The sequence below is a fragment of the Charadrius vociferus genome, unplaced genomic scaffold, assembly GCF_000708025.1.
Source record: "Charadrius vociferus isolate BGI_N301 unplaced genomic scaffold, ASM70802v2 scaffold209, whole genome shotgun sequence".
Lineage (NCBI taxonomy): Eukaryota > Metazoa > Chordata > Aves > Charadriiformes > Charadriidae > Charadrius > Charadrius vociferus.
The window spans coordinates 383,226-398,473 of NW_009660387.1; the positions used below are offsets into that span (position 1 = coordinate 383,226).

At 36.1% G+C, this 15,248-nt stretch overlaps 1 protein-coding gene across 4 annotated transcripts in view; it reads right to left on the reverse strand.

Moving 5' to 3' along the window:
• CASK (calcium/calmodulin-dependent serine protein kinase (MAGUK family)) overlaps positions 1-15,248 on the reverse strand; it is a 162,489-nt gene that overhangs the window by 55,648 nt on the left and 91,593 nt on the right. For all 4 annotated transcript variants that reach the window (XM_009893282.1, XM_009893281.1, XM_009893280.1 and 1 more), the window contains one exon: positions 8,510-8,631. In XM_009893282.1, the coding sequence (XP_009891584.1) occupies positions 8,510-8,631 (122 nt within the window). The remainder of the gene's footprint in view (positions 1-8,509; positions 8,632-15,248) is intronic.

Here is a 15,248-nt window from a genome sequence, read left to right on the forward strand (position 1 = left end):
TTTTAAGAGAAACCCACATTAATACTCATCATAAAAATTCTACTGACTGCAGAAGCTGCAGTTCTCAACAAGTGATAGCAGATGTTCAAAGATATGCCAGACAGTATATGTACATAACTTGACAAAGAGGAAGAGGTTGCAATTTAGCAAAATTCTACATCATATGTGATACATGTAGGTAAACATATGTTCTCTCAAATTGGAAAGTATGGTAAGCAAAGCCTGGGATTGAATAATCTTAAATTAATATGTGCTACACTTTGAAACCATAGTGGCAAAACAAAAATTTAGATTTAAGTAGACTGACTAAGATGTTTTCCTACCTCCTCAAAGGAGGTGGGAACTCTTCAATTTCTGCTGCCATAAGCTGACTGCAGATACCCAGGACACCCTTCAGTCCTTCACTGTACACTACAAGACATCTTCAGTATGCCATCTAATTTTTTTCTGTTTCAGGAACTCTCTGCCACAAGCCCCTCCAGCCGTATTTTTTTTGGGGGGGGTCTCAACTCCATTCCTGTATAATAAACCAGATTTTTTTCTCTGTTCACATTGCATAGGTTTTTACTTCTTTTGGAAAGATGAAAGAAGTAAAACTAGAGTCAGATAAAGGTACTGCTTTGCAGATAGCAGTACCAAGAAAACAAGCACAGCAGTAGGAAAATCAACGCAATGACATTCAATGGTCCCAGTAAAAAAAAAAAAACCAACACACTCTCATTCTGGAATGTACCAGTAGTATGGTTGTGAAAGATGTGAGCTTAGATCATTATTTCACAAGGTACTTTAACATATTTTTAATTTTAAGGACACAAAAATCCCGTTATTTCAATAACATAGTCACTTGTGGGTTTTTTTCTGCATCACATATGTAACTGAAGCTGATCTTAACAAAAACAAGGCAAATCACCTTTTAAAGGGAGACCTTATCACTCTTTACAACTACCTGAAAGGAGATGGTAGTGAGGTGGGGGTCAGTCTCTTCTCCCAGGTAACAAGAGATACGACAAGAAGACGTGTCCTCAAGTTGCACCAGGGGAGGTTTAGATTGGGTATTAAGAAAAAATTCTTCACTGAAAGGGTTGTCAAGCATTGTAACAGGCTGCCCAGGGAAGTGGTTGAATCACCATCCCTAGAGGTACTTAAAAGCCAGGTAGATGTAGTGCTGATGGACGTGGTTTAGTGGCGGACTTGGCAGTGTTAGGTTGATGGTTGGACTTGATGATCTTAAGGGTCCTTTCCAACCTAAATGATTCTATAAGCACCAGGTAAAACTAATCCCTCAACACAGTAAGGGCTATAAAAAGACTTACGTTACATGGACAACAGCTTGATACAACCCATAGAATAACCTTTGCCCTGTCTTGCCCCCCCGCTTTCCAATATGGACGAATGACCTATAGCAGGAACTACAGACCCAGGTTACACCTAAATAGGCTTCATTCTCGATTCTGTCAGTTGAATTAACTTTTCAGGGTTAGATCACCATCTTGAAGAAAATGATGCTAATGACCACAAACCTCATTCCAGGGGGAAACAGAATCCATGTAAAACTAGATAAACCAACAATGATTACAAAAGGTTGGCAAAGAACACAGCTTCTCACCTGCTTTGTGACATTGAGCTTATCTTGCACCAAGAGGTGCCAATGTTGGAGTTACAACCATTTTTGTTTCTCCCTATCCATGTAAACTTTTTGTAATGATATACTGAGAATAAAAATACATTGCAATGAGCTCATTAGTACAAAGAACAGTCAACATGTACCAGCCAACTACTTGAACAACTGGAAGTAGGAGGCAGTGAGGCCTGACTGACTTCAAAGACGGAAGCATTGCTTACTGAGTTGTTACTATATTGCCTTTGGGTATTTCACTGTAAACTAAACGTAGACTGAAATATCATTCTGAAGTAAGTGGAAGTGTTATTCAAGATTTGTTGGCTGCATCCCAGGTGCTGTAGCATTTCTTTATTTTTGTCATTTCTCAGAGTAAGTCCCAAGCTCCTGAAGAAATAATAATTCCGAGAACCTGAAGTTTTATAAGGAAAAATCCCCAACAGGTAACCCTCATGGTTAAAAAGGAATCGAAACTAATCTGAACTACACTCAACATAAAAAGAAGTGAAGAAAATGCAGAAAGCCAAATATGAAAATGATCCTCTTTACCTCAAAACAATATTGGTGAAGTTTATATGTTCTACAAGTGTCAGGAACACAATTCTAGTGTTCTTCGATAGATCAGAGCTCAGCAACATAAAAATACGCTGTAATCAGGTGGATTTATGCTTTTGGAGTAAGATATGTCGGTGCACAGACACACACACTTGCACAGACACTCACAATTAACACACCATTGACACAGGGGAGATGACATTAGGTCAAGAGGAATGGGATAAATCGTACAATTCTCATTTAAAGTACATACTTTATTAAGCTGAATTTCACTTGATGATTCACACATCAGTACTATGCTTAAAAATACTCAGAAATTACAGAACATTAGAAAGAAAACAGTTTAAATGCAAAAAAATAGCTATCACAGTGTCATGCGATTTGACCCAGAATTTTGCATACATTTCTCAAAAATGAATCTTAATCAATATAAAAGTTACTGTTAGCTCTTATTTGTATTAGTATTGAGACCCAGTCATATATCAGTGTTACAGAAGATATTATAAAAACATGGAACAAAAATGGTTTCTGCTCAGAAGACTAAATATAAGACAAATTCTTTATATAAATTTGTAAGGCATAGAAACAGGAAAAACAAGAAAACAATGAGATGATGCTGACTAGCACCGTGATCTACACATCCCAGGAACACAGAAAATGAAATGCAAAGATATGAAGGGAGTGGAAAATGGAAGGTATTTCAGAGAATGGGTATGAAATAATGCAGAAGAAATTTCTAGAATAGCCTCTACTCTTAGTTTTCTTTCAGATATGGCCTTGCAGAGAAGTTACCTTTTAGAGAAAAAGCATACTGCACTGGTGATGATGATCCAGCCCACCTGTTGAAGGAATTCTTCAAAGAGTTCTCCCTAAGGCTTGGTCAATGTTCTTCTACACTACTTGGGAAAGGAGTTTCCATTGCAGTGTGAGACAGTCCCTCCCACTCCCTGGGGCTGAGCATGCTGCCTCTGCTGGACTGGGATAAAAGCCAGACTCGGTTCCCCAAATAGCAAGGTGCTTTCCTGCCAACATAGTTTCTTTTTTAACAAATATTTTCCATTTGCTTTTGTCTTACAAACATATCAATAAAAAGATAATTAAAAATAGGAAAACAAGGTGTTTTAAGAATGAGAAAGGATTATTTCACATAGGCATAACATTCTGAAGGAGTTTAGCAAGACACCTAGCACACATACACTTTCTGATCTGTTTTTGCAAAAGAAACACTTTCATGTTTCACAAAAATGTCCTACTTATTAGTTTTAACATAATCAGTACTCAAGAGCATAAGGACCAACGTTGATCCAAAAAACGTGAACCATGCTGTGTTATTCACATAGAAAGCCATCCTTACTCAAATCAAAACACAGAAAAATTAGATGATTCATGAAAATATTTAAGCTTTTTATACACAGCTGCTGGTTCTATTTTATTTTCTATATCATATCATAGATATGCCATCAGTCTATTCATGATTTAAAAGAAAAGAAAGGAAGAAGGATATGAAAGCATCCTGAAAAAAGAAATCAAAATGTCACTTGCTTTCTTTTTTTTTCCAAAGGATATAACAGAATTAATACACCTATCTCAGAAAAGAGCAAATCAGAGATAAATGTATGAAGAGCTTAAAACATTTTCAAATAGAGAACTATAGTATCAGCCATGGCTGGACACTGCTGAATAACGGATGCTCTTACAAAAGACATTCAAATTTACTGTGCCAACATCCAACGTTGAGAGGGTAAACGGAACAAACCAAAACAAATCCAGTAGAAAGCTTTAGCTAACCATGTAAGAGGCTAAACTGAGGTCCCAACAACATTCTTTCTAGCAAAAGAGAAAATATGTTTCCTTAAAAGTCTGGACTTCAGGACCAAATCTGTTTGGATGACTGAGCTCAAAAGAAATACTAAGGGAATTCTGAAGTGTGCATAGATGCATGTTCCTTTGAAACATTACCATTAGCAGCAAAGGATAACAGATATGAAAGCAAGATTCTCTGAAAAATCAGTATGCCTTAAATATATGCCCTATGAATATAAATTAAACCCGAAAGGGAAGAAGTGGCTACTCATGTAGATGTGCTACATATAGCTAATCCAAAATTCATTTAAACTTATTTAGTTAAAACCGTACACATGTAATGCGTTATGCCAGCAAAAGGTAAAATAAACTTTCTTCAAAGTTTGTAACGCTTCTATCGGAGATATAGTTGCAAAAATAACAACACTTACCTTCACGATTCCATTTACAAAAATAATGTAACAAACTTCTTAAACTAACAGCCAAAAGATATCAGCCTGGAGAACTATCTGACTCAGGACAGACAGACACAGACAAAGCCAGTAGCACAGAGAGGCCCCAGTCACACAAAAGCTGATATTGTTCTCCTGCTGAGCGAAAATCTCACTTGTAAATCGAACGACATCTGCATTCAGAATCACCCACAGAAAGCCTCCCCGGAGAGGTGACCAAACTACTTGACTCAACAGAAGAAAGATTTCTCTTGTCTCCTTCAATGTAGGCAGTCACATAAAACAGCAGCTTCTGATTTTACTTTTTAACAAACCTTACCTCCTTTGATGCACTGATAGAGATGAAACACAGTGTAAAGATCTTCCCCATGAGGCACAGCCTTGAACCCCAGTACACTTTTCGAAACAAATAATCATTGAAGTAAAATACAGAAAATAGCCAAACGCTAATGTCTCCAAAGTTAGTAACCTCTTCACATTTACTTCCAACTTCTTTAACAGTACTGCTGACACAAGACAACCATGCCTCCTAGGTTATCTTTCATGAAAGTCAATAAAAAAAAAAAATCTTAATCAAAGCATTTTATAAGGCTTCTAAAAATCTGGCAGTGGTAATAAAAAGCTGCTTCAGTACTTAAATTAAGCTCTCTTTTTCTGTAAAGTTATTTATATCCTTTACTTAACTTTATTACATTCTTTATTATCTAAATTGGATGCCAGAACGAAACAATCTATAAAGCTTTATATAGGCATAAACCCGGACAGTTCTAAGTCACATGCAGGAATGTCCTACAGCATTCACCAAAATTTTGATCATCACATTTCTAACAGAAGCGTGAAAAAAAAAAAAAATCTGTCCAACCCAACGTTACGCTTTTAGTTTACACGAAAGATCAATTATTAAACACTAAATTTTTTTTAAGGTAGTGAATATTTCTAAACCATTGTTTCTAGAAGACCCTTTTCTTTCCTCTCCACAGTAAAGAAAATCCAAGTTTTTAATAATGAATTGTGTAACTTTTCTACAGGAAAATGCCACTCAACACAATAGAGGGATTCTGTAAAATTACAAAAGATCACACAATGAAACTATTCAATAAGACCACATCAGGATATGCTGGTGTATTGCAGGATTTAGCCCAGATTAAATATAAATTACTTTTTAAGTAGTTGGTACATTTCTCCCCCTTGTTTTGAACAGCTTCGGCACCCAAGTGGAAGATAGTTTTAAGATGGCTATCTAAACAGATATATATATAAATGAATCAATTAAAAACAACCGATAGGATGAAAGGCCATGCTTTCTATGGCCTTCAGAGGTGCCTATCCTCTTAACGCTGAAGTTAATGAATTACTGAGAAAGACAACTTCTATTTTGTAATCTATATTACCTGAAACAAACACCACGTGGGTAACTTGCACTCTTAACACAAAGACTGTCCTTTTTTTTTTTTTCTTTCAGAAAAAGAGTTAGGCCAGAAGCAAAAGAAGGTATTTCAGCAGCAGGACTGAACTATCATCACATGCCTAATCTAAAAATAAGGATAACTCTTGAGAAAGAGTAGGAACATGAGAACAAATTTAACTGTGGAAAGAGGCCAAGGAAGAGGAACAGTAGTTTCAATGCAAAGTAACAGCCACAACTTCACAACAGATTACAAAATTCCTACTTAATGGAATATAACACTTTACAGGTGACTTGTTCTGGTAGCCTCATTAAACCCAAATACTTTGAGACAAATAAACAGTTTCCCTGACAGAATTTATTCAAGTACAACTGATGATTTTTGCAGAGTTCTGAGAGAAACTGGAATAGTAGCAATGCATAAACAGAAATCAATCTCCCACATTCAAGTTACTGAAATAAAAAAGCTGCCCTTTCAAATAATACTGTCTGTAACTGGCTTCAGTCTTTCAAATATGTATTTCCTGACACTGCAATCTTTTAGAATTTTATTTTATATTATTCTAATCAAAGTATCTTTGGGAAGATTCTATCATCCCCCTTCCACATAGCATACTAAAACAAAAATGCTTTTTGCTAGCGTTTTTTCTCACAAATAGGTTATTATAGTGTGCATTTAAATGTATCCCTTTCTGTCTAAGAGAATGACCACGACTTTTAAATAAAAGAATAGCAAAATGGTATGAATTCATTGCAGTTGTTTGTTGTTTAAAAAGCTGCAGCAGACCATTACAGGAATATGAGATCATTAGTGAAGTACTAAGAACCAGACTGGTACTGTAAAGAACAGAAAAAAGCAAAAGCATTGCAGAAGTGTGAGTTAATGTCTAGTAGACCTGTCATATGGCAAAACTATTAAACTAAGCCCCTCTGGTTTACCAAAGCCCGAGAGTTATATGACAACATAATACTCCTTAATAAATATCTAAAACCTTCCCTGCAGGAGAGACACAAGTGTTTTGGTTCTTCTTAAACTCATGTTATTCCCTTCCTGTCCAGATTTTTATTTCTCATTCTTATTATCTGATCACCTTTCTATACTGCAGCATGCAATATAAAAAGACAGAGCACTTGAAGCATTTGGAACACAAGCTACGCGATCTTACACTGGGAAAAAAGAGTCATATTTTAACACAAATTGCAAGATGAGTTGTTGGAGATGCAGTTCAGGGAAGTCCTGAGCTTCTAATTCCTTCTTCCTGCATGCTTCATATAATTTTATCCAATGACAGTTTAATGTAAAATGCATAAGCATTTATCAAGAACAAAGATTTGAAGAACTGTACAATCTTGTGCCAGAGTAATGCCCTCATCACTTAACAGCTAACTATCTCTGGTCTCTTAAGTCATACAGGCAGCTGCCTTGTGAGGAAGCTTTACCAGAAGGCTTATGTTCCCATACGGGCCAGTTCAGAACCCTGCAGCTGGGTCCTCTTCCAGAAGGAAGGATGTGCGGATTTGAATCCTTTAAAGTTGAGGGATGCACAGAATCCAGGTGGCCCACTATTCACCAGTCACTAAACAAATTGTAAGAAGTGTAAAAATCATCTACAGATGGTGAGGGATGGAGCGTTAGCCTGCAGGGATGCTGAAGGTCCCTATTTTGAAAGTTGAAGATCAGCAAATACTTCTACCTCAAAACTATATGTTTGTTTTCCCAAATTCACGTGATTTTGCCAAAACTACAATGTATTTGCTTGTTACGCCTTCATGGTTAAAAACTACTGGGAAATATAAACAGGATTTCTGCATGTAACAATATAAGAAGAAACTCGAAAACAGGAAGCCCTCAAGGCACAGAAAGATAAGCAGGGTGCAAGCCTTTTTCTCTCAAACACCAGACTACTTGCTTTTCAAAATTATTTTTGCGAAATAGAGCGCTTTATATTTCCGGGAGAAAAAAATAAAATAAAAATCTATGAACCACCTGGTATCACAGCTGTACATGTAGCCAGACAGTGAACTATGCTTACAGTTAGACAGTGAAAAAATGGGAACCGGATCCTGATTATGCCTACCAGGAGGCACTAACCTGTATCTTCCAGCTTTGTAATTTTTGCACACTTTCTTAGGGAACACACACTGCTGTCTTATGGACTAACAGCTCTCATGGACCACAGAATAATACAGATACAAATGACTGAGCCTATTATCCACTGTGCTCAAGAATAGGACAGAAACAGGCATACCTAGGTATTTCACACAAAAAATGTCATACTTGTAAGAATATGCATAAAACCGGTCAAAGATTATTACATTACTTAAAAATAATAAAGGAATGAATCTGTACAGTTATAAATTTACAATTCGCATCTAAAATAAAAAAAATAAAATCCAAGCCTTATCAAAAGAAAAAAGCCTCTTCTGATAAATTATTTTAAAGCAAAGCTATATTTACCGAGGCATTAAGCACTTACATATTCTAAAATATACTGTATGTATAGTCCTAAAATGTATTTTTGTGTAAAGTGCTAGTTGATTGTTACATTCCACACCTAAATAAATTCATTTTGGTATGAAACAGAAAAAGAAAATATATTCAGGATAAAACAAAATATTATCCAATGAAGAACAGATACAGAAACGCATTCAAATTGTTTGTCCCAGAAAACTTACATCTAGTAGCGTATGAAGATGCTGATCCTGGAAAACACTGTGAAGAAAATCTAAATCTTTTTCGCTGCAGTCTGTAAGTGCATGAATTTCTTCCAGGCTGTCCAGCACCTGTGAGACTGCTCCTATGGGGCAATAAACAGGGAAAAAAAAAAGAAAGAATAAAAATCAGTAAGGCCAAGACTCTTGGTAAACTGAACTTTGGAAAAGGAAACTTTCACTTCGTCTGGTACAGCTGGAACAAGAACTCTAAAAAGCAGGAATTTTTACAGGAAAACTCACTGAATAAACTTTATATATATCAACAGTGCCCATATATAGTGTAATTACACATAAGAAATGGTTTAAGTGAAGAGAGGTTAAAACCTGTTTTTATTAAGCTTAGCATTATTCTATTTTAGCCTGGTTTCCAATGATGTCTTATGAAGTTACTTGGATTATCTGCCCAACTGCCTGTCCTCACCATTCTCACCCCAACCTTCTCTTTTTTCAACTTTTGAACTGCTGGCCAATTTAATCAAATACATATTCTGTACCAGGAAAAATCTGAAAGAACCAAAGCTCTCACAAATTCTTTAAAAATCAGCATCTGGATAGAGGAGGGAAGAGAGAGAAGGACCTGACTGCTGTGTCCTCTGGAGGAGAAAAAAAAAAAGGTGTAACATGAGCTCTAGTTTTTGTTCTATTTGTTCTGCTTGCCTGGTTATCTCAGACCCAGTTATAGCGCTTGCTGCCTTTTGACCAGTGGGTTGTTTTGGGTGATAGGAAGATGGGGATGATTTTTATATGGCACAAGGGTGAAAAGAGAAGCGAGGGATATGGGGACAAAAAGGAGAAACAGGAGGTATTATGGAAGGTGGAAGTCCATGAGGAGAGTTGAACTCACAGCACGGGAGGATACAGAATCACAACACAAATCCATAGTAAACCAGCCCATATTGGTTCCTTGTGGAACAATTTGTTTTAAAAATTAGTTATCAGTGGTGGCTGCCACTTGTGTGCATTACTAGAATACCAACTTTGCCTTATCTAAACACCCATAGCCCATGTCTTCAGTTTTTCCACAGTAGTATAACATCTGGAAAGATGGTAGCATATCCATTGTTAGTCTGCAAAAATGGTGGTGTCTGACAGTGAACTGCTGAATGCTTTTTCATACATAAATTTTTAATTCTGGGTACAGAATTCTACACGTTCTGTATTTCACTAATTTCTCCTTAATATGTTTATTCTGTTTACTTATTCATTCGCCAGTGTCCTTTTGTCAAGATAGATAATATCTAAAAAATCTCTACATTTCTTGAAATTCCATCCTTCACTGTATAAACAATCCTTACCAGCCTTCCTTAACTCAAGCCCTTTTGTAATCTATGGCATTACCAGAACGTAATAAAAAAAAACAACCCAACCCCCTCTTAACAACACGAGGAAACAAGTTAAATTCACTTATTTCTCCAAAAACCTTGGAAAACGGGAATAAACATAACAAAATACACAAAAACTAATATAAAAAGACTTGTGACCTCGTGGCTTAGAAGGACAAGTGAGTTACAAGTCTAGAAACTCTTGCATCACATTTAGTGCAAATCTCAACCTAGGATTTTCCTCACAGTGCTTTGTACACCAAGGTTAAGAACCGCAATATTCCCTTCACTCACAACTCATGGCTCAAGAAGAATAAGACTTCTTAGTCCTCTCCCATTAAGCATGCCTGACTACTTATTTCCAACTGATGTATTAATTCAAGTTCCTTCAAAAAAGTGGTGGCTGGCCAGCAAATATAAAAAAATAATAAAGTAGTTTGCCTTATCCTAGTTGCATGGGGTAAGGTGCACTGAAGAAAAGAAAAAACTGTTCCGTGTTTAATAATGAATGACAAGCTCAGCCAAAAGGAACTGTCCATATTCCTCTGCCTGTGGCACAGCTTCCACGCTGGGAGACACAGCAGGAATTCTGAGAAAATACAGGGACTAGGAATCTGCTGGTAAGAGCATGGAGAGATCACAGCTAAGCCTCAAAGGCAAGGAGGAAAAACATTATGTAGGGACACAAGTTTCTGAGTTCCTTTTAACTTTTTCAGTATGGCAATTAAAGGTTGATGAACTTAGAGATCTTCAAGCCTGAAGGAATGTGCTTGACTTTCCAGGATGCAGTTGGCAGAAGGAAATCTGTTAGAATTCTCTTTAATTTCTTTTCTTGTCTTGCTCAGAGTTTAAATTAATTATCTTCTTTTCTAACAAAACTTCACTTTCTGGGTTCAAAGCCCTTTTTGTGTATTCAGAGTGTTTACTTTAAGGAAAACTCAAGAGAAGATTCCCTTCAGAGGCTTGGATATCTTAAGAGCCTCGAATACTGCTCAATGTTGCTCCTAACCACTAAAACTTGAGCTGAAACCAGAAGCAATGAGAAGTATGTTCGAAGTTGTCTGCAGTGCTGTATTGTTGTGAAACACTGAATGCTTTGGACCAATACATTATTTATTTGACAGTATTGTTTACTTTGGGAATTCTATTTTGTGGAATACTTTGAGGTTTTCAAACAGAAACAAAAGTTAGCATTTTAAAGTATTTGCATCTCAGCTACCTTTTGAATATCTGGGAATTCCAAAATATTAAGCTTTGTTCGTTAGGTCTTTTTTCTCCTGTCCATTGTTTGCATTGAATAGATGGCTGCAAAAAAAAGTTTCCAAGAATATCCTTCACTGATTTGATGAGAAGTTCAGCGTACAGTAATTTTGTTAATCCCTCAAAATCACAGTTCTACCTTATGATTTTTTTACTTACAATCTTATGCTGTATCTACTACAATGTCTTTCATGCATTTATAAATAACATGCACCTGCATGAGAAAATGGCATAGCAACAATATACTGACAGCATTTTATTGCATAAAAAACGTGACAGAACAATTATACAGGCATTTTTGTGAACCCCTGAACCATGTTACAGACATCTGGGTAAAGTCTAAGAGTACCTTTCAGAAGAGTTTTAAATTCAGATAAAAGATACTACATAAAATAAAATTAACCAATCTTTACAGCACACCTGTCCCTAAAAAGATTCATATTCTATCATATTAAAGCTAAATTTCTTATCTTTGGGGAAAGTGTAAAAGCACTCAATATTTATAATTAAAGCTCGTACCCACTAGAAATAAGATTTAATCTCTCTTCATCATTGCAAATGCATCCACTTTAGCCCCAGCATAGATAATAAAGGGAGGACTTAAGTGGGTTATTATACAGCCATACAATCTAAAAGCTCAGATTTCTCATGGCCTGTAGCAGTTACAGACAGGATCTATAAATATAAAAAATTAGAATCATGCATAATTATCAAGAAGCCAGGAAAAAAAAAAAGACATTGACTAACTTGAATGGCTTTGTTTGTTTGTTTTTTAAGACTCACTAAAGTAAACTTTACTAGAAAATGTTGCTTACTACCACAGAACTTTCAAGTAGCCCCAAACTACTTAGGTGAGATGAATTTCACCCTGCACCTTAAGTTACCATAAAAATATATACACATACAATTGTGCAGGAACGGTTGTAATTCCAGCGATACAAGTAGAAGACTCTTCTCCACAGTAATAGTAACAAAATCTGCATCGAACATGGTTCTGTGAGAAGATTGTGCTAACTGTGGATCCTATTGTAATTGCACATATGTTCTCAGTGTGCAAATGAGCAGTGATATTCTGGGCCATGCACACAACCATGTGTTTCTTGTATTCCCATAAGAATACTAGAGAAAGGATGGCTGCAACTATCTATAGTTCCCTTGGGGCTGACAAGTCTGAAAAGTCGGAAACCATGGGCTCTCACTATATTTAAAAAAAAAAAAGTCAGAATGCTTATGACAGTGCTCTGCAGACAGTACTAGTACATGAAATGTCTTTATAGTTAGTGGAATGACTTCTTACGGATCATACCAAATTGCTTCTAAGAACATGGAGATCAACTGAACAGCTTTCTGCCTACTGAGGCAGATCAATTATTTGCCAGTTAGACGTATTTGCTTTATAAGGCAATAACTTGGGATTATTTCTTCACCCAGTGTGTAGTGAAAGTGAGCATAGGTATTTCCTGCAGGTTCTGTTACCTCATTTATGGAGATGGCCATTCAGAAATAGTTCTCTCTTACAGCTGAATTCTATCTCTAGAGTCCCCTTAGTACCACCTGAAGTTGGTACAGACACTGGTTCATCAAGTTGCAAGTAGACAAAACTTCAGTAAAATACAGTGCTGTTATATCCTGGCATCTAGCTATTCTAATCTGGCACAAGTGGTTTGCCTAAAGAAACTGATCTCTAGAGGTAGGTAGAAGTTGCTTACTTCTCCCTAGAAAAGGAGAGAATAAAAGAAAACAACTGAGAATAAACTAAAAGAAATCTTTAACATACTATTCCAAGAATCGTCTACATATTCTCCAATAGTAGTATGTTTCCACCACCGAACACCCCAAAAGTTTGCTTTTCCGAGGCTCAGCAAACAAGGCAGATGCAACTGACTTCTGCTCTTATGCAGGAGGCAGTACAGAGAATTACTAGCTTCTTTTCATGCAGCAGTGATCTGCGACAGCATATGATTAAAAGTGTGTTCAGGTAAGAAGACTCGGATCTCGCTACAAAGCACAAAGACTACATTCTGGCTACAAATACATTCTGAGAGGGGGTAACAGAATTCTTTGTTTTATTTTTTTAATATTGAAGATTACAAATGCCCATTTAAGTCTTGGTCAGTCATAAACCCTCTTCTGAGCAATGAAAACTTATTAGAGGAAGCCTGAACTTGTTTAAATACAAAACTGTAAAACCATGACATTTTTGCAAATCTCCTGCAATTAGTTTTCCAGGAAATGACTCTGCAGAAGTTCTTAGAACCACCATTATAATAATAGCACATTTTTATTAAAGGGACACTGACAAAATCTAAACCTCAGATTTGTAGAACTGTATAAAATTAAGTTCCTGACAGCAACAATTCATTTCAATCCTCTTCATTCTTATAAGCTACCTTAATTTGGATTGGCTTTTCAATTATATGTTGCATAAAAAGGTAAGTAACTATACCTTGAAGATTTTACAGCGGTTTTTAAATTACTAACCAAAGCTTAGCTGCTATTTGCATTTTCTCTCTATATCACAATTCAGTCCTTATGCCAGTCAATCTACAATTAAAACGAGCTGATTTCTCCCAGCTTCATCTCTTGGCTGCCTTCTTGTGTGCAGCTGCTGGAAATGAAATTAAAAAAACAATCCTGGCTCTCAAAGCACACACATTTCAGAAGGTAGGATTTATGTTTCACTTTGTTCATGAAGAGGTCTGAGGCTACCACATACAGCAAGGACAGAAGAAAAACCATCAGAAATTGTCAGGTTTTAGAGAGACCAAATATTAGAATCACTAAATGAAGTCACTGGATAAAATCTCATAAAAAAACCAAGCATGGGCATTATTATAAATTGCAGTTATTTTCCAAAAAAAAAAAAAAATCTTATAAATATCGTGAGATTCTGACAGAGCACATCTGGTGAAGCGACAATGAGATAATTTTTACCAACTCTGTAATGTGAGATTCAAGTTTCATGGATTTTATGTTTTTCACGTATGACAAATAAAACAAAGATTCTTTGCTTCTGCTTTAAGACTCCAGCAACACTTATACCCTTAAATGACCTATTTAGTGATAATTGTATAAATTAGTGCCTTCAGTAGTTTTGTTTGGTGGCATGTGATTACGATACCCTAAAAAACCACAAGGCATAAATATTTAACCTATTAGGTAATTAAGTACTGTATCAAAATGTTGTTGAAATGAAGGGGTGTCAGTCAACTGAGATTTTCAAATCACAATCACATATGCATTTAAAAATGTTCACTTTAGCCAAAGATGAAAGTCTAGGCTCAGTATCAGCATAATTATAAAATAATATGCCTGTGTTATATACAAGGCCAGGTTTGCCTTTGTAGTAGTGGGCAGGAGTTAAAAATGTATAAGAAAGAACAGCCCTATTTCCTGTTGGTCCCGTAAAGAAAATACTCAACATTTGCTGTTTCCACTAAAGGCAAAAAAAGAATCTTTGACAGAGACGAGACCTTTCCACTACTTGGGCTGATGTAACTTTTCAGATTAAAGAAAGCCAACTGAGGAGCAGATGCTCTTCATCACTTTAAACGACATCTGCAAGAATCACTGGAGTTGCAATGCCTCTAACCTCACACAGTAATTTGTTGCTCTTTGCTGTTCACTATATTCCAGAGCAACTATCTCCGTAAGGACATGACAGCCAACGCATGTATGCATATACATGCCTATAATAATTTAAAATAAGGTAGGAGATACATTTCACACATATACACAACAGTGTAATTAGAACACAAGGCAAGTAAGGGCTCTATCCTCCTCAAACTTGAGCTAGATAGTGTTTAATAACTTCTTCCTTCTTGGACAGAAACCAAACAATCAAATTTAGACACTCTCTAAATTTACAAATAAGCTACATTCATGCAGTTCTGTGAATGCTACTGGGAAGCAATTAACACAGCAATAATATATATATACAGACTATATAATATTTTTATACATGTATATGACAGTCAGGAAGTGTCTAAGTAAAGAACTAGAAAGTTGGAGGTTTATGGAGACTACAGTGATACTGCAGAAAGAAGGCAGTTGGTGTGATGGAAGGGTATGGTGATTTAGAACTAAATTTAAGAAGGTAAGAAAACATGTGGAATACA